This window comes from Thermobia domestica, chromosome 11, assembly GCF_964235325.1.
Source record: "Thermobia domestica chromosome 11, izTheDome1.hap1.1, whole genome shotgun sequence".
NCBI classification, from domain to species: domain Eukaryota; kingdom Metazoa; phylum Arthropoda; class Insecta; order Zygentoma; family Lepismatidae; genus Thermobia; species Thermobia domestica.
This window is the reverse complement of record NC_137464.1, coordinates 124,311,659-124,331,929: the sequence shown is the minus strand read 5'-3', so window position 1 is coordinate 124,331,929 and position 20,271 is coordinate 124,311,659. Positions and strand designations below refer to the sequence as shown.

Here is a 20,271-nt window from a genome sequence, read left to right as displayed (position 1 = left end):
TGAAATTATTTTTGGTATATAGTTAGGCCTTAATCCAAATTTGGATGTTATATTGCTTTTATTATAATACATAATATCCTAAGGAGGTAGTGAGGATCCGAAGTTTTGCGAAAAAAAAAATGAGTATCTCGCAAGCCGCTAAACTTACGGAGCTGAAATTCAGTGTATTAACTCTTTATTGAAAATAAACAGAATGTGTCCTAGCATTTTTAAAAATTCTCCTTTATGTGGGGGGGGGGGCACTTCCTATATATGGAAAATTGGTAGTGAGATGGTTTGTAAAAATGATCGAAAACAATCGATGTTATTTAAGAAAAAATCAGAAACAAAAAATACAGTGCTTGGCTTCATATATCCATTGCTTTCTGCTATAATAATTTCTGAAGCTTATGTTTATTATATGGAGCGCCCACAGCACAGGGCAATCAACCCATAAAGTTGTGAGAAAAATAGGCATAAAATTTGTACTGTAAGCTTAATTACACGGAAATTTGAAGTTTGGATTGTACGCATAATTGTATGGAAAATTTTACTTTTTTTTCCTTTACGTTGGTCTACTTACTTTGATTTGGAACTTTCAAATTTCATCCTTTTTTCCACTGAAAAGTATTGATAATTCAACAAGGAAATAATTATACTATGATAATTTAATTGAAATTCATCGTAATTCGGCACATGGCAAACAGCAGTGTGGTAATTGAAGTTGAAGAAGGAGGGAAATTCCCATTCACCTCTGAATACTTTCCAGAAACCTCGTTCCCTTTCGCTTTCTAGACGGGGGAGGGAACTTGGTAATGGTATCAAACCTTACGAAATGGTAATGGTACCAACCTTAATGGTACAAAAATTAAATTTATAAACAAATAAGAAATTATCAGTTTATCAGGCTTTAATTGATAATTTATTCACAAGATTCCCTATCAAAGGCGTGGTAGATGAAGTTTCTGTTCTACATGAGTCGACATTGCCAACTGACATGGTCGATATGGAAAAGATGTTGTACGGTGATAGAGATGATACTTCTTGCTGAGTATTTCAAACCTGACCAAGAAAAATCGTTATCAGACTTAAGTCTAACAAGTAGATTGTCGATGAGAAGTTGCAGAAATCGGGTAGAAGTATTATCAATTTCCACTACAGAGTGCGAACGGGGATTTCCCCTTATGAATTTACAAATGACTGATATTAGAAATAGATTAAGTGCTCAAACATTGTCTAACTTGTTGCTCATCAATGTTAATGGCCCACCCCTAGACAAGCTCAAAGTAGACGAGCTAGTTATTTCTTGGCTGAAGGATGGACATCATTCCATTGCGGATGATTTACCGCCAAAAAGTTACCAACAGGAAATAAATCCGATTTAAGATTTGTTTTAAGGTGGAAAATTACGAGTTACGGAAAATGTATACTTGTATTACTAATGGCTTATTTATGTTATTCAACTTTGTACCTACTTTTTAGTAAGTCTCTTCTTTGCTTTAGGTAAACTACTTTGAATAAATATTCATAATAATTGCAATTATGCATATTTGTAACTTCAATTTAACGTGGTGTTTTAGTGATTACACAAATTACAATTATGAGCATACTTTATGGAGATGCTCTCACATAGGGTACCTGAGCACCTTTATATCCTATGAACAACTGATTTTTCAAGTCTTTTGTGAGAAAAATACTGTGAATTGAGAAACCATAACCTTTTCCATATTGTACAGGGGTATTTTCCTGCGAATAGAAGTTTCTTGTGGAATGCGTTCAGAAATTAACTTGCAAGAATACTCTTAGTACAAGTATATTGTAGCCACACACTAATTTCCCCCCACCTCGAACTGTTTCAATTTCCTCACTGACAAACACTTTACCATTTTATATCGTAAAGGTCAGATCCACCGTTATTGTAACAGAGTGGTGCTTGAGCGATTGACTAGAAATACAAACTCCGATTAGTGACAATTTTCACAGTCTTGTTTTATTACAAGTGTAAACCCTTTAGTCACTTCAGAAGAGGCCGTGGATCGTGTTCAGAGTTGATGACGATGGATTTTGGTGAGTCAGAATAGGTCAAAGTGGATGAGAGTGGTTCATGGTGGATGGTGGGTCACGGTGGGTGGTGGGTCACAGTGGGTCACAGTGGGTCGTGGGTCAGAATGGGTCATGGTGGGTGGTGAGTCAGTGGGTCGTGGGTCACGGTGGATGGTGGGTCAGTGGGTCGTGGGTCAAGTTTTCATTGACCCACGCCAACTCTGTCAAGAGTAGCTACTATTTCTGAATTTGTTCCAGAAAAATAACTTATATCACAGTATAGGGTTGTTAATGAAATATTTATGTATGAAATGTAAACAAAAGCGTTAGAGCCGTTTTCGAGAAAATAACATTTTTATTTTCATCCTTCAATAAACTACCGTTTTTTCATAGGGGTAGGAAGAAATTGTGAAAGACCATCACCGGAAATATTATAAAAAGCTTATGTTTAAATTTTGTCGGGATAAGTGGAACAATATGGCCTTTAGGAACGAAGATATATTGGGACGAACGAATGGACAGAGGGACATTCTAAAACAAATTTTTCGGCATGTAGAGTCCATGAAACGAGTAAGTCCGTTAAAATCTCGAACTTGGTTTTTCGTATTTTTTTTCCTCTCCTGTAGTCCCTCGAAGGTAGAAAACGGAAACATGAAAAGTGTATAACTTATTTCTTACAAAAAAATTTTATTTAATTCAGAAGACGCCAAAAGCTTCAAGTTTACAATGGGGAGAAAAGAAAAGAGAAAATGGCCCTACCACTTACATTTTCTATTACATGGAAACATTCAAGAAATAATTGATTTCTTAAAGCACCAAGATGAATCTTTTGATACTGATATGATATTTTCCACAAAACTCTCTGTGAAAAATATCAAAAATTTCTGTTTCTATTGATTTCTATGAAAGTAAAATAACCTACGAATTACACACAAGGCAAGATGACTATTGTGTTACAATTTTGGACAAATAATTTTAAAAAACATGATAAATTCGACTAAGTAAACAAACACCACTCGAAATAGATGCACTTGCAGCATGGGCGATCGAAGAAAATTTTCTGGGGGGCATCTCCCTGGTTGTTATATTAAGTTTGGTATTTTTTTATTTGTATTAAGAAAATCTTAAGGAATTTAAACTATTATAATCGTGCAACCATTTTCGTGAGCCAGGGGAGAGGCACCCTGCCTCTTCGGGCGCCCATGACTTGCAAGTCACCTCAAGATAGATCTAGCCCTAACCTCCCTAACCTGCATCGTTTGTTTAATGATAAATTAGCATTTAAAGTCTCTTTTCAGGAATCGGACAACAACAAACATACAAATGGACGATTACACTATTTTGTGAAAATAATAGTAGACTATCTGATGTTGAGCTTGAATTTGAGCGTGATTTTGCAATAAGACTCACCTATATTTCGAGTAAACCTCAACTCACGCTCAAATTTCTCAAAGCGTGTTATCTCAGGATAAAGCTTACAAAAAACGAGCGCCCTCAAGTGAGCTAAACGAAAATACTTTAATTTCAGAGGTAGCATCCTCGATTGATCAAGAATATTCCTACTTCCAGGCGTCACCAGGTCAATGTTGTTTGGAAATCAATGACGAAATTCAAATTTCACAATGAAATTCATCAATAGACTATTTCTAAAATATCTTCCTTACTCGTGTTCTCAAGAGATCCTTTCAGAGAAGAAATCGGAAGCTAAAAGTGAAGTGGTCACATCGAGCCCATTAAAAAAAAAATCTACAAAATAGCAGCTGAAACATAAGTCAGTAACGAATTAACCCTTTGGGGATCTTATCGTACATTTTGTACGTAGCTGCTTGACTGAAAGTCTAAAAAATAGCCCAAAAAGCCAAGATCCCGCAAAGGTTAAGTCCCCTGATTGTTATCTCCTAATCGGCGCCTCTGTGTCCGTATAGTTTTTTGCTATTGTGCTGTTTACTGTGAGTACAAGTATCCTTAAAACTCCCTTTTGTCATTTCGTTAGCCAGCGTTTCTCCTCACTCTTGCAGAAAAACACTCTTTATGATTTGTTCTTTTAACAGGTGGGGCATACTTCATGCTGCTGTTCTAGCAGGCGTAATTAATCTTGGAGCGGGGTTCTTTGGGTTGGGACTTTGTACAGCAAGAATTTCTGTGGCCCACTGTACACGTAATACTGCTACTTTTTCTATTATGCACGTCTTTCGCTGACTCGCTATAGGCGAGTTTAAATAATCTTATAATTAACTCAAATGAGGGATTATAAACAAGCTAACTTACTTCAAATGACTATACATATATGCATATCAAATAATATACGGATAAGTTATGCGGTATATATAGTAGGTCATTTTTTTTTTTTTTTTTTAAGTAAACACAAGCCTTGCGCTGAGTTTTGAAACTATTAACAATAGTCCTACCTGCAAATCAATTAAAGTATGAATCGATCATTCGAGGGAAGAGCCCAGCATCCGATGAAAATTTTGGGAGTCTAACAGGGCCTGAGCTCTTTGGTTCCGGCTCCAATTATTGATACGTAATACTACTTCGAAAGAAGAACTTATCCGATTTCATTATTCGTTAAATGACTTTTGAGAATGCTAAATATTGGTATGCAGTAATTTATTTGTAAATATTAAAAATACAAAATTCGATAACACTCAAACGAGTTGGAGAACGTACCCATACTAAGGATATTTCCCCTTAGGTTGCAAATATAACTGATGGTTCCTGATTTGTATAGTATTTTTGAAAATTTACACATTGAGACACAAGGAGAAAAGGGGAGAGTATAGTGTCAATTAACAACAATTTAAAAATGCACGAAATTAACGGATAATATCAAATATAGAACCATTAAGAGAATTAACTCTGTAACTTGTTTTCTCCATTCATTTTTCTTCCTTTATTTTCAGGATTACATCATCACTGAATTTCTCCACTGGAGATTATCTTCATTTAGCAGCATCCAACTGGAACTCAGCCTTGTAAATGAAACATAGGAAAAAGTCTAAAGAGAGAGGGCGCGAATCGAACCCCAACTGGAAATCTAGGAAATCTCCACGCTAACCATTCACCTAAAGCATTACTTACTCCGGGTCACCTAAATAAAGAGCTCTTTATGTCGCTCAAAACAGTAGCTTCTTTATAGTCAAATAGATTGGCAAAACACAGGAATATGTAATTGAGGACTCGCAGGGCATTATATCATTCTATTCACTAAATTATCAACATTGCAGACTTTTTAAAAAACAAAATACAAAACTCCTTTCCTTTGAATCAAACACGGCGCGAATATTATACACGTAAACAGACTAAAGACGAATCAATTAACGCGTAGTAATCGTGGTTCAGTGGTCAAGGCGCTCGATCACTAATCTGAAGTTGCGGGAAGTGTTTTTTCAATATATAGAAACATTTCCTTAAATATAAAATTCTGTTTTGAAGTGCTCGAAAAAATAAAATCAACTCGTTTCGTCACATTTCAAACCTCAGTCACATTTTTTCACAATGTCCATCATTTATGTACGAAGACGCTAAAATGAGGAACGTTAATATTGGTTTAATGGGAACTGATTCCTGATTTGAATACCAACCTTAAACCAGACGTCCAAAATGAAAATTATTTATATTCCTGATACTTACTGCAATATACAGGTATATATGTAGAGAAAGAGAGATAATGTGTGTGTGAGAGAGAGAGGGGGAAAGAGAGAGAGAGTATGTGAGAGAGATAAAAGAAATATATATATATATATATATATATATATATATATATATATATATATATATGCTTGTATTTTTACTTACAATGTAAAAAGTACTTGTAATTCGTAATCTGGATTTTTATTAAGCGATTTGAACGCTTGAAGCGACTTAATGTTCATAAAGCTTATTTTTCTTAAAACTTTTATAATTAATGTCGCAAATAGTCCGATGCTTTGTAATAGGTGACAAAGAAATAAATGCATGGTTTTAGCAGGATAGTATCGTCTACCCCTTGCTTCTATTGATGGTATGAAACTAACGTTGAGTTGATGTTGAGTTTAACGTTCCTTTCAGCAGCGAGGCTATATGAGACGTTTATCTACTGATTAGCGTGGAAACCGAACCACATGAGCTCACACCGGGAATCGAACCGGGTCTCTTACGTCAAAGGTGCGTACGCTAACCGCTTAGCCACGAAGAAACTCGGTATAAAAGTAGAATTCCACATATTACCCCATATTACTTCACCGACAGTTTTCTCTTTTATGATCAGTTAAAATAGTATTTCTGGACGCTGTAGCGAAAAATGTATTTCTTATTTCATGTGCTATACGAAACATACAAAGAATAAACACAATAAAAACGAAACAAGGACAAAAACTCAATGTAAAATGCTTAGCCTTTCTCGAATAAATTACTCAATGTATTACAAGTGCATATCTCTAGCATTTCTAGTAGAACTACTAAAACGCACTGGCCTTCTAACTTCCGTGTGTGGTTTAGTAGCTAGCACGTGCGTCTGTGGTGTACGGGGTCTCGGGTTCGATTCGGAGAACTTTTGGAATTTTAAATGTTCTCGATGTGTCTGTTTTCGTATGCCTGTCGTTCAAGGTTACTGGAAACAACCGTAGAACGTGTATAACCGAGTAGGAGCACAAGTTACTGACAAGGGGAAAGCAGACTTTGCTAAATGAACTTCCGCGCTACCTTTCGCGCGGTAGGAGTGCACATTTAAAGTGTCAATATTACAAACTGCAATAGCCAGAAAACCCGTCTAAAAGTTTCTGACTCTCCGCATAAATGATAGAATGCGTTATCAAGTGGCAGAGTGAGGAATATCTATACCTTACGCGCAAAAGGTTCCGCTCGAGTAATTTTTCTTGTTATAACTAATAGAGTAGCCAAGTAAAATATTTATTCACTATATGTTTATAATGCATACAACAATAAAAATGTTCAAATCAGTTGTAAATATTTTGACAGTGGCGTAATTAGAGGGGTGGCTATCGGGCTCAAGCCACTCGAAATAAATTTCGTAAATACACAATTTCATTAAAATTTGTCTTCACCCAAAAGGAAAAACGTAAGTGCTAATTCACGTGTTGTGCATGGCCCCTCCCCGAAACAAAATTCTAAATATGCCACTGTTTATTGATGTCACTAGATATATTATGGTTACCAAAGTCGTTGTGCAAAAAAGTTCTTGAAGCTTCGTATCCATATCGGTGGACAGTGCGAATTACAAGGGATATGAGGGGAAATCCCCTTTGGTAATACTGGATATATGCTACAACCACAGGCATAATTTGAGACTTTGCTTGAGGGGGGCACGAGCACCACCGACATGGGGGGGTAATTGTCTCCTCTTGCTCCCCTATATGACTCCCTTCTCTACAACTGTTATAGTTTCCCATGCAACTGTCATTTGAAATGGCGTTCCTGGTTATAGCATAAATTCAGCATTACGAAAGGGAATTTCCCTTTATCACCCTTGTAATTCGCACACTTTCCACTGATAAAGACACGAAGCGCCAAGAACTTCTTTTACACAGCGACTGTGGTAACCATAATATATCTAGTGATATCAATATACAGTGGCGTATTTAGGATTTTGTTTCGGGCAGAGGCTATGCAAAACACGTAAATAATCACTTGCATAAGCAAAGGAGGGAACCAAAATGGTATGAAAATCTGAGTTGACAGGTCCGTGCTGTGTGGTCATAGGGTTGGTGTATTGGCCTGCGGAATCAGAGATCCTAATTTCAATTCGCGCGCAAAGTAACAATTTTATGTGTACTTTTTTACTCAAATAATAAGTTCATACATTTTAACTTCGATAAAAATAATGTATTTATCCATAATTTATTAATTTGTAAGAAAATACAAATTGCAACAAAAATGGTTTGCTTTTGTTTAAATAACCCTATGACCTCTAATCATAATAACACTATTGCTAAGTACCAATTCATAAAGCTAGTTTGCAAAACAATTATCGAAATTTGTATTGTGTGTAACTTGAATAAAGTATTAATTGAAGCTAAAATGTATAAAATTATTATTTGGGAAAACAAATAAAGAGATTGCCTTGCGCGGGAATGGAACTCAAGATGTCTGAAGCAGGACTTCAGTACGCTAAGCATCTGACCACACACTACGGGACTGATAATCTATATTTTCATAACGTTTTCTTGCTCACTTCTTTTGTGTGTTAATTCAAGAGAGGAAGATATTTTACTGGGAATTTTCTAGAGGAGGAAGACCAATTGACTTACTTTTAACACTTCCCAAGTGTAACACTCCGATTTTGATAAACTTTAAGAGGTAGATACTACACATAAACGAATACGTGTTTCTCTTTTACTTTCTGTGGAACAAAGGTTTTAGGGGGTAAAATCTCCCACCCAAGATTTTGAAAGTTGGCGTTCGAAAAGCAAGAAGACGTGGACCTAATTGAATAAAATTGTGCACAGATATTGTAAAATGAGGGAATGCGTATTTCGTATTTTCCTGGGAAGAACGGTTGGGTGGAGCATGAACCCTTCCAAATCTTTGATCACGAAATATCAAAAGTGCTAGTGACAGTATGTTAGAAGTGCCTAAAGGTCATGATAAATTGCGACGAAATTTTGTGTAGTGACAATACGCAAAAAATAAATGAATATGCGTTTTTTTTTAATTTTATATCGAAAAACGGTTTTAGGGATCAAAAGCCCTCACCCAAAATTTTGAAAGTTGACGGCTGAAAGGTATATTACTATTATTATTATTATTATTATTATTATTATTATTATTATTATTATTAGTAGTAGTAGTAGTAGTAGTAGTAGTAGTAGTAGTAGTAGTAGTACAGAGCACAAATGCAGGATCCACAGATAAATTAATCATAGAGTTACCTCTTCCTTCAGAAAACGTACTCTTAGTATCTTTCAACATGTTTCTTCTGGGAGGAGTTGCATATCTGACTGCAGATTAACTTTAGTAGGATTTAACTGTCTTGGCTAGAAATAGTTTTTTTGTATGAGAAAAGTGATAGTTAGAAAACACAAGCCAACCAGTCCTAGGTGTACACTTAAAGCAAGAAGTGTATCTAACCCGAGTGAGGGCAGGGCGAAGCTGATGGGCCCGCGCAGTAGCATAAGAGTACACCGTAGAAACAGTATGCATCTAAAAAAAAAAAAAAAAAAAAAAAAGGTAGTGCATAAATAACGTTACGTATTTCTTACGTAAATTTCAAATATCTTCGGTTGCATATAACAAATATTGCTGATCTTATACCTTTATATTTGTATATTCATCACTCGTTTCTCCTCACCATGTTTAAGAACTTCTAAAAAACGTCCTCACCATTGCGCATCATAAATTAACACAATGTCTACATTTCAAAATGCGGGCAAATTTACCGACATATCAAACGCCTTACAGATCCAACCCGCCAACATTTACGACCTCACTGTGACCATATCATTGATAATACACAACCTTTCATTGCACCAATTACTTCTTATATGACGAATGGGCTCTGATATAAACGCCATGCCGCACCTAACTTCGACACTTACCGCCTCATCAAAACCACACCAAACTCCTTGCGTACTTTTCTTGCTTCAATTTATAATTTCATCCTTCGTATCGACCTTTATCCTTCTCATTGAGAGGTAGGGTAAAGTATGTTATATTCGTGATAGCTTTTTAAGTAACTGTAGCAAAGAAACTTATTCTAGTAAGATTTCCACTTTTTGCCAGAAGATCGAGTATGGGTCCAGTTTCATGTGGAGGCCGGCGCCGCTGGGCCCCGTGCACAAATAGGTTTGAACGGAAATAAGACAGAGGAAAGAGTATTGTTTACGTTGTGCGGAAGATTGTGTCACGTCTGTTATTTTCATGAGATAACAACGAAAGCATAAATATTGCTGTAAATATTGATGTTTGGTTTCATAACTGATATATTAATATAATTTTCTGCGGTAGTAGTGTGTCTGTGTGTCTCTTTTTAAACAATTTAGACTCTTAAGAACACACGTAAAATTCTTAATGGACATTTGCATCTATGGACAAGTAGCCAAGTAGCTTGAAATTAAGGCTTCATTTCTGCTACGAAGGACAAATTTTCGTAGTTATCGTGTTACAGAATAGTAGTCTAATAAATTTCACGTGTAATTATCAGTCTGATTCTTGTGTAGAGCCTATCACGAAATTACCTTACTGTAACGAAATTACCTGTGCTTCATAACAATAAAAATACCTCGTCCACAGTATTCAAATGTGAAATTAACTGCGAATGCAATTGAAAACTCCACGAAGATAATTAATTGCCTAAAGCTTAGATATAGCTATAGCCCTACCAACTAACTTCGACTGCGGTCCACTTTCCTTCCAATATGTCTATAGACCAACGTCCTCCTTATCTTGGCCTTTCCACTCCTAGTAAAAATCTATGATCCCATTTTGTCAATATTATCTTTACATTTATTCATAGTGAATAGCTAGACCTATTTTGGCTGTTTCAGATGCCACCCAAGAAAGGAAAATACCGAACATATGAGCAGAAATATCTTGTGAGGGCAGCTAAAATGGTGAACGTGGGAGGTTATTCTGTGTATAGAGCCTCAAAAGTGATGAAAATTTCGTGGAGTATCATAAACAATTTCCTCAAGAGACAAGGCCTAGCTGATATTGGAAATGAAACATATGCTGCAGTGCCGAAAGTCGGAAGACCTATTGCATTGACACCTGAACTGGAATTAAAAGTCTATCACTACATTATCGATAATATCAGGAAGCTGGCTTTGGACTTACGGTAAAGCAAATCAGGAGTGTCGCATACAAGAATACTAAATCAGCAGGGAGAAAAAACTTTTCACTAACATCGAAAGTGAATGTGCAAGTAAATAGTGGTGGGGTGAGTTCAAGAAATGATGCGGATTAAATCTGAGAGTTCCGACCAAAAGACGAAAAGAGAGATTCATCCACAAAATGTCTGAACAAATTTAGTCCTATTACTACTGACAGAAAGCAAGTTCGTCGACCGAGAAAGCTCAAGGTTTCTAACCCTACTAACGTGCAAAATAGTAACTCTGCTGATCAACCTTAGACTTCACGATCTTCCTATCACAATAAAGCCTATCCTTAAGAAACAGGCAATTCGTGATGATGATTGGAAATGTTTTGTGTATGGTGAAAGCTATGAAGACAATGTGCATAATAAGACAGGGGGTAAGAGGTCCAGTGTCCTTTCTGTTTAGTGCCATACTACGTGCTTTGTCAAAAGTAGGATGACAGGTCGGATGTGTTTATGTATAATTCTTGCGCCACAACTCCTTCAAGTTCTGATGAAGACTGATTGCTACACGAACTTATTCAAACGAACTTCGTTTATGTTTGAGATGGACCTATCTGTGTGTTTGTTTCTATTTGTGATTTGCTATTAAGAATTGAGGCATATTTATATACCCACATCATAGTGGATAGGCCCTAGGTAGTCCTGTTAATTAGAGTTAGCGTATTTTGTGTATCAAACGCTTTATAACTGGAAGGCGCGTCTTTCCTGTTGATATTTCATTCCTATGTTCAATCAGCATTATTATATTGTACTAATTACACTGTTATCACGAATATACCTACCTACTGTCACGAACTTTCCTTACTTCTCACGAAATTACCTGTGCATGTTTTCATTTTATAAACTAACTTCATACACACTATTGATTGTGTGCAGAATAAACAATACAGCTGAACAGTATAAAGCAATGTACGCAATATCTATATGCAGCCTTACTTTTTGCTTAGATTTTGACTTTAGTAGAAACATCGACTTTATAGTGATTTATCACGAACATACCTTACTTTACCCTATTTAAAATACTGTTGTTTTCTAAGCCAAATAAACCTATTCAGGCTCTCTCATCTTATCGCGCAATTCAACTTACTTCTTGTTTTAGTAAGATTTAAAAATAAAATAATTATTTTAAAAAAACTCCACAGAAAAAGGTTTTTTTACAACACTAACTGAGAATCGTAAGTCTATCAATATTCTGGTACACAACATGCCTGTTTATTACAGCACAACGAATGCAAGTTAACATTTGAAGTATAACCCTCTAGTGTTGAACTGTCTGTAGCCATCTTCATACTAGTTCTCTATTCCATGTCTTGTCCTTAGAGGCAAAGAAGTCAATCACTCCTGTTTTCACCTCCTGATGGTTTTGGAAGCACGTGATTTCAGGAAATGTGACATGAACCGAAACAGATAGTAATACCAAGGAACAAGGTCAGGACCAAATCCCGGTTGTAGCATCAGCTCAATGCCATCAAGCCCCTGACTTTTTGTTGTGTTTTTTTTTATCTTAGTGTGGTTTTTCGTTATTATGTTGCAGCACGGTGAGCTTTTGGTCCATCAATACAATATTTTTTTTGGCGTAGTGCAGGATACATCCCTTCCAACTAATCGGAATAAGAGTCTGCTTTTATGATACGATCGTCAGCAACGAACTCGAAATGAATTACCCCCCTGTAGTTCCACCACACACAGAGCATAACTTTCTGGTCAAAACAACCCTGTTTGACAACAAGTTCTGGAAGTTGAACCTTGCTCAACCATTGTTCTTGCACATACGGATTTCGGATAAACACGCACTTTTCGTCGAATATGACAACTCGTTTCAGAAAACACGCATCCTGCGAATTTTGCAGCAGTTGTTGTGACATACTCATTCTCATCTAAGCCTGAGATGGGGTGAACTCACTTGGCAAAATGAAGGGGCTCCTGGTGGTTTTCCTGGGTTGGGGAAAGGACGCACTACAGTAGACTGGAACATCGAGTTAGTTTGACAGTCTGGAGGATGAGTGGTGGAGGATAAATTTTCCTCATTAGCGAGTCGCATGTCCTCAGCATCTGTTACTCTGGAACAGCTGGACCTTGGCTGATCTTCGACATTTTTACAACCTCCCCGAAATTTCTGGAACCAACGAGTTGCTATGCCGTGGTTCACTGAACCTTCCTCTTTTATATGTTAAATATTTTAAGGTAGGTTCCTGCAGGAGCATTATGCCCGAGTTTGAACTCGTAGAGAACAGTTAACGTATAAAACATTATTGAGCACTTATCCTCACTGCCACTAAAACATTGACTGAAGATACTGACCGTATAATAGCATCCGTGTTAAATAGTCCTCTTGCTACATTATCTCTTGGACCAGTTCGACCTTGTATTTATAGCCGATCATGGCGTATACATACGCCTGCTATTTGGATTATATAATACTGTACGATTTATAACTCAGACTTGTATCATATGTACCAGTGATGATTTCAGAGAAAGACCCAGAAGGTAATTTTCTTGGAGCCATGTCTCTGGTCAAGTTTCTTGTGGATTCACAGTAATTTCATAGTATAACTTTCATCTTCCATGTATTGCAGTGATCGAATGGGCCATGGGTCACCGGATCACTTGGATCACGACTTTTGTCCCAGTCATCTGACAGTGAGTCTGATTCTCACCTCTCAGACTCGGTCTGACATGGTAACCCAGACAGAAGCGGAGACTGGACAGACCTGGAGACTCAAACGCGGTGAGCCGGACAGACACGCAGACCCAGGGCCGGATTTCCCAATAGGCCCGGTAAGCCCGGGCCTATGGGCGCAAGCTCTCAGGGGGCGCACGGCCAAGAGAAAAAAAATAAAAAATATCTAGAAATAAAAATAAATAGCCATAACTTAACATATTTTTTGAATTGATTAAAAAAAATCAGGCTAATTAAGCATTCTGATTTTGAAGTTCATTGGAACAAATAATTGTTGGTAAAGTTCACCAATCTTTTGTTAATACATTAACGGTATTTTGTTAAGCCCAGAACCAAGTAAATTCCTCAAAAAACTTGCAATGATAAAATTGCATCAGGGAGTGGTGTTTAAACAATTAACATATAGGCCTGATATAATTTTTTAATAAAGGTTTTTAGGAAAGTAACTTTAACCAGACTAGGGGGCGGAAAAAATTATTGGCCCTAGGGGCACCAAAATGCTAAATCCGGCCCTGCGCAGACCCACATAGATCCGATGACTCAAACAGATCTGGCGACCAAGAAGCAGCCGAAATATCATCTCTGTGTCATTACTACAGAATTTTATGGTAGATTAATGATGTTCACCATTCAAACTCGAACATTTATTTGCTTTATTTTTGGTGTGATATTTCTTAATCAACATACCATGTTTTGAACATTTCATGTTTTCAAAAAGATAATTTCATTTTTATTCGTTTTCGTATACTAAGTTTTTCAGAATAAACTATACAAAAATAATTAACAAAATTTTGTTTAGGTTCAGCAATGTCTTGTACTCTAAATGACATGTTTTACAAGCCGATGAAACTTCGATGTTCCCTCATAAGAGAAATATGTAGCTTATCTTTTCAATGTTTCAGATGTATTTGTATCTGGTAAACTTCGTACTTATCTTTCAGTTCAATGTCTGACACTCACAGACGCAAACAACAAGCGAGAAAGACAATTATATTTAGTGAAAATGCAATCAGAGAAGATAGAATCATATTTGTTACAATTGCGTTAGTAGCCACAGCCACACACACTCTCCATATGTTTGACGATGTTCCGTCTCGGAATCCTCCCAGGTTATGGATCGATCTCGGTCAGTCCGGATCAACTTCTTCAACGTCTTTGATCGATGAAAACATCACTGAAGGGAAAGAAATTGTGAAGGAAAATCGTCATGCAAGCTTGAGAGAGATAGCCCTGTACCTCAGTATTTCACACGAAACCGTTCGTACCATTCTTATTGGTAATTTGGGTATGAGACACGTGGTCTCGTAAGAGCTGAATTTTCTCCAAAAGTAACATTGGAAACATACGCTATGGGTTCAGATCCGACCTTACATTCATGAAATGCATTATTACAGGAGATGAGGCGTGAGTACCCGAGTTTGACATGCAGACAAGTTCGCAGACTGCTGAATGTAGAGAGAAAAATAAGCAATAAATAAATAAATAAAAATAAAATAAATGTACAATAAAAAGTGAAAGTCGCTCCCAAATCAAGATAATGCTGACTATTTTCTTCAATTGCAGTAGTGTTGTGCATTCAGAATTCCGTCTAGACATGTGTGTAAAAATTTCTGTCTCAAAAGACCTGAACTGTGGATGAATAATTCATGGATTATGCATCATGATAACGATCCATCACACAAAGTGATTATTGTGATCGAAATTTTGGCCAAAAAACAAAAAAATCAACGAGTGTCTTTGATCAAGCTTTCTCACTCACCTGATATGACTCCTAACTGACTTTATTCTGTTCCCAAAACTAAAAATGAAATAAAATCGTTGAGTTTTAGGTCCCATGGTTATGCCGGGTAGGTTAAAGGAGACGGTGATGACGAGAAATGAAAGAAATGGTAGAATGAAGAAAGTGGGGAGAAACGAAAAAACCCAGAGAAAACCCATGCTATGACGTTTGTCCCCAGAGAGTTCACTTGACGCGAGCTGGGATCGAACTAGAGTTTTCCAAAACTCTAATTACCTCTTCAAGGAAGGTATTTTAACTCAACTAAATCCATCAAACGAAACTTACTGAAGGAGCTAAAAAATTATTCCATTGTTTTCATGATTGAATTAATCATTGACAGTGTGCTTCAAATTAGATATATGTACTTTGAAGGCGACAAACTGAAAGTCAATGATAAATTAAGTATTTTGTATTTTACTGACAAATTCCGGGTACTCTTTTGACAGAATTTACAATATACATAGTGCAAAGTTTCATTATTCGAACACTGATAAACTATTGCTCTTAAATATCAATTTATCTCTGTATACGATAACATTTTTAAATTCGAAAATGCATTTACGCAAGTTTAATTACATAGTGGTTGTAATATGTTGGCATATTGAGAAGCAAAATAAGAACTTATCCCCACCCATCTAAACAGTCATGCAACTACGTGGCCTGCGGAAAGAAGCACAAAAGACTCTGCCTTATTATGTCTGCCGCGATGATATGCTTGGCTCGACATGAGGACTTGTTTTTTCGTCCATTACAAGTCCGAATCAACGTCCAAGGCAATGTCCATTCGTAAGACTGGTGGAGTAATTCGGTTTTATCGGTAGCGCTACCTTCTGCATCATCGAGATGCTTCAGTAAGGTTCCCGGACTGAATAACCAGGTTCGAGGTTTCGTAGTGAATGCTTGGCAAGCCCAACTTTGGTATGAATAGTGCAAGATTCAATTTATAACTATTCTATTTAAAACATTTGTGATATATTCGAAGATTTTTGTTTTGTAAATTTAAAATAACTGCTAGTTTAAGATTTTTGTGACAAACTTGGACAGATATTATGAGAATTGGGATGATAAATTGAAAATTCTTACGTAATTTGAATTCAGATTTTTTTTTTTTGGAATATACAATTACCAGTAAATGGAAAACCATAAAGTAAATTTATATAAAACTGACCTGATTGAAACTGTTATTGTTAATGATTTAATCACAATCTTATCTTTTTCAGACTTTACGTGAAAGAATCCAGAGGCTACAACGAATGTTCGTTACCAGTATGAGCATGGTGGCGATTGGTGTTACAAATAGTTCTACAGTGATCGCATTTCCTGGACCTGTGCCTGGCACACCTTACAGCGAACAAGACCCTCACTATCAGTCACCATTTCAGTCACGTGCAGATAAAGCCCACCACAAGTAAAATAGTCCTAAGTCAACGTGAAAAGTTTTAGATATTTTATAAATGACTGAACAGAAATGTGTTGTCTACTTTTCGCAAAGAAAGTTTGCTTTAAATGTTTTAAGTAACGACAGTTTTTGAAATTTAAATTTAATTGACTTTATAGAAGGCAAGACTCTTTTGTATTTACATTATAATGTGGGGTTGTGGAGAATAAGTGCAACCTGTAAATTAAGAAAACATTAACTTACAGAACTTTTTAAAAATAATTGTTGGAGCAAATCATTACTTAGTTCTATATTTTAATGACGATATTCAATATTAGTTGTTATCTGTAATTATATATACGTTGCAAATGTAGTTACTGAAGTGTTGTAATTTCTACCTTTCAATTTATTGGCCACATTGCATATCTTTTGCATGTGTATTGACCTTGTATTTCTTTCAAAGCTCAATACTTCAATAGCTAGCTTGGATGACTCCTCTCCAACTTTATGTCAATGGAATCGAATGGAAGTTGCAGTTTAAAAATGTGCAAAAATGTTCTGACAATTTGAAACCTACAATATTTCAATTGATTTGTACATATGCTTTCCAATATTTTACAGGAAAAAGAATGTGTGCGTGTGTGGTGTGTATAGGCAATGATAACACATGTACTTTCGTGACTTAGCAGAAACTACAACTTTCGAAGTAGATTAACATGTTCACATGTCAATTTCAGTATTATTTATCACGGTTATGCTGTGTAGGCTAAAGAAGACGGTGATTATGAGGATGAATGTAATGATGGAATGAAGAAAGTGGGAGGAAACGGAAGAAGCCCGAGAAAACACACAACACGCTGTGTTTATCCACCACAAAAACCCACTTGTAGAGGAACGTGCATGTATAGCCAGTTATCTTCTGTTACTCCAGAGGATATAAACATCCAACATTCTACAACGTTTTATTAAGGCATGTAGTACTGTCCAACTTACATCAGCTGTCACATCAGGAGAAAGAACATTTGCGTATGTTTCTAGTTAATAAGTTCATGTGATCACCAGCAGTAGTGTAAGTATTCTACCATCACTGCAGTTTGCCTTGCCCCAAATTGAAAAAAAAGGTCCATGCACCATACACTTGAGCTGATCTCTTTTTCATGGCGAAGGAATTACCCGCTTTGATAGCTTTCATCAATTGTAGGTTCGATCATTTCCTTCTACAGTTCGCTCTGTCACATTTAGTTGAGTACTGTTTCTTCTCAATCAGTATTCTAAACAGTTTTGCCTTTTCATGGTTGTCTCTACCATGTTTCTATTCTCTTACCCAACTTTCGAAACACTGTTTGTTGACTTTAGTTTCAAATAACTAATTTACATTGATTTTCTCCATACCCACATATTGAAACTATGAAGATGTATTTTGTGAATGATAAACTTTTTCATATTTTTCCGCTATGTTCTCGTTTCTACTTCATTATGTAAGAAGTTCCACACGTAACGTTTACTTAATTACTTTCGTTAACTCTTTATTCAAAGAACAACAAAATACATTTTCCTTTCTCCTAAAGAGCTCTTCCACCTTTCCAACTCTTGATTTGATTTCCTGTTCACATTTCAAATCTTCACTCAGAATGCCGAAAAGTGATTCGCTCTTCCAATTTCTTCTCGCCAATGGCTATAGCTATTTTGAATTATGTCGTTCCGGTCGCTGTATAAGTCAGTCAGAGCACAATGGAATCATGTCCAATTCTCAAGTTGGTGAGAAAAAGAGGCATAGAGTTTGTATGGTGTGCTTAAGTACATGGAAAAATATCATTCTATTTTACATTGTAACAGTTATTTACAATATAGAGACATCAATCCTTTAAGTTCTGAAATGAATTTCAAATTTGGATTTTCAAGATGAAATACATCCAAATGACCGAATGTAGACTTGCTTTTTCCCTTGTGCACTGAACGTGCCATATAGATTAAATTTTATTTCTTGTTTCTTTTTCTATTTTTGTTCTAGAGCTCACTCGTGGCTAAGCGGTCAGCGTACGTGCGTTTGGCGTGGAAGACCTGGTTCAATTTGCTTCGAAAGCTCATGTGGTTCGAATCCCACCTTAAGCAATAGGTCTAAGTCTCATATATCCTTGCTGCTGGAAGGGACGCTAAACTGAAATCACACACACAATCTCTCTTTATTCATATATATGAATTCCCATGATGGAAACAGTTCTAAAAATAAGATATAAAAGAGTAGGGCATATTGAATCAAAAGATGGGCTGCGAATGGCAAATTAGTTGGCTAAATCTACAGTCTAATATCAAACTGGAAATGATAGCAGTATTTTATAACTTCAGTAACTTCATTATTGTTGTCCAAAATTCTTATTACAGAATTAGAACTAATGAAATGATTTAATTCTAGCTTCTAAATAATAGTTCTGCCAACTTGATTATCTCTTTTCAAAATTTATATCTTACAATTATCTTAGAATATCTTTAAAATGCTTTGATAAATCACTCTAGTTCTCAGATTTTGATTATTTTTAAAACAATTGAAGACTGAGAACCAGAATATTATTAGGCCTACTTAATAATTTATTATTATTTAATAAGTTAGTAAGTTAGAATATTATTAAAAAGTTAAGCCCGTAATTGAAGAGACGAGAACCGGAAGGGTTGGTTTTTATTTTCAATGAAATTGTGATATGAACCGTGTTATGTAAAAACGATCTAAGCGCCATTTTAAAAATAGTTTTAAGAAAATAGTACTTACGAACTTTGTTGCTCAACAGTAACGTAACTATTAGCTAAATTGAAATTGATCTTCTTACGAAGAGATGTTGATGTTAAAAGTTCATTTCATTTCTGGAAAAATTAGTGTACAGTTCGCGGCATAGAAATTGTTACAAAAATTCTAAGTCCAAATTAATAAACTCTTGCCCCGTTTTCTTATGCATCCAGAAATACATATCTCAACCGTAGTACACGTAGAAATACGTAGTACACTCTCTCCATTCAGCTGAGAAAGAAACAGGAATCAAGTTTACAACGTTATAGCTTTAAAACAATCTTTTCCATTTGTTTGTTCTGAAATATTTTTAAGAGCCTAAATTAAAAACAAAAAGTCACACAGGTTCCCAGAACTTCATAAAGATCTTTAGTTTTATTCTTTCCCTTCTTTAAAGACTGCAAGCTAGTAGGATGCTCCCTAAGAAATCTATGGAAATTGCCAATAACGGCAGTAGGTTTCGTGCTTCCTAAAGTCTGTAATGCACACACAGAGCTATAAAATATCTACTGACAGAAATGAGTGTTATTCAATGATTCAATTCATTTATTTTCAGTAATTGCAAGTAAATGTTCCAGGGGTGTCATTTGGGCAGGACAGGAGGGTGTAATTACCCCTCCCTTGAGCTTCATAAATAAGTATTGTTTGATCAAATGTATAGTAATACACCGATAAAAAAAGTGAAAATCTTATGTCGCTGGAGAATCTCCCCCCCCCCCAATAAAATAAAAAAGACACTGCCTTTAGCAAAAAACCTATAGAGTTACGATAGCACATTGCTAGAGAGCTTACATTTGGTTTCAAGAGTCGAAGGTTT

The 20,271-nt window shown here is 36.0% G+C and overlaps 1 protein-coding gene across 1 annotated transcript in view; it reads left to right on the top strand.

Annotated features, from left to right (window-relative positions):
- The window catches only part of LOC145663660 (uncharacterized), a 29,510-nt gene extending 12,462 nt beyond the window's left edge, over window positions 1-17,048 (top strand). Inside the window, exon 2 of the mRNA XM_081729760.1 lies at window positions 16,518-17,048. Within this exon, the coding sequence (XP_081585886.1) occupies window positions 16,518-16,709 (192 nt within the window). The 3' untranslated portion in view covers window positions 16,710-17,048. The remainder of the gene's footprint in view (window positions 1-16,517) is intronic.
- The last annotated feature ends 3,223 nt before the right edge of the window (window positions 17,049-20,271 follow it).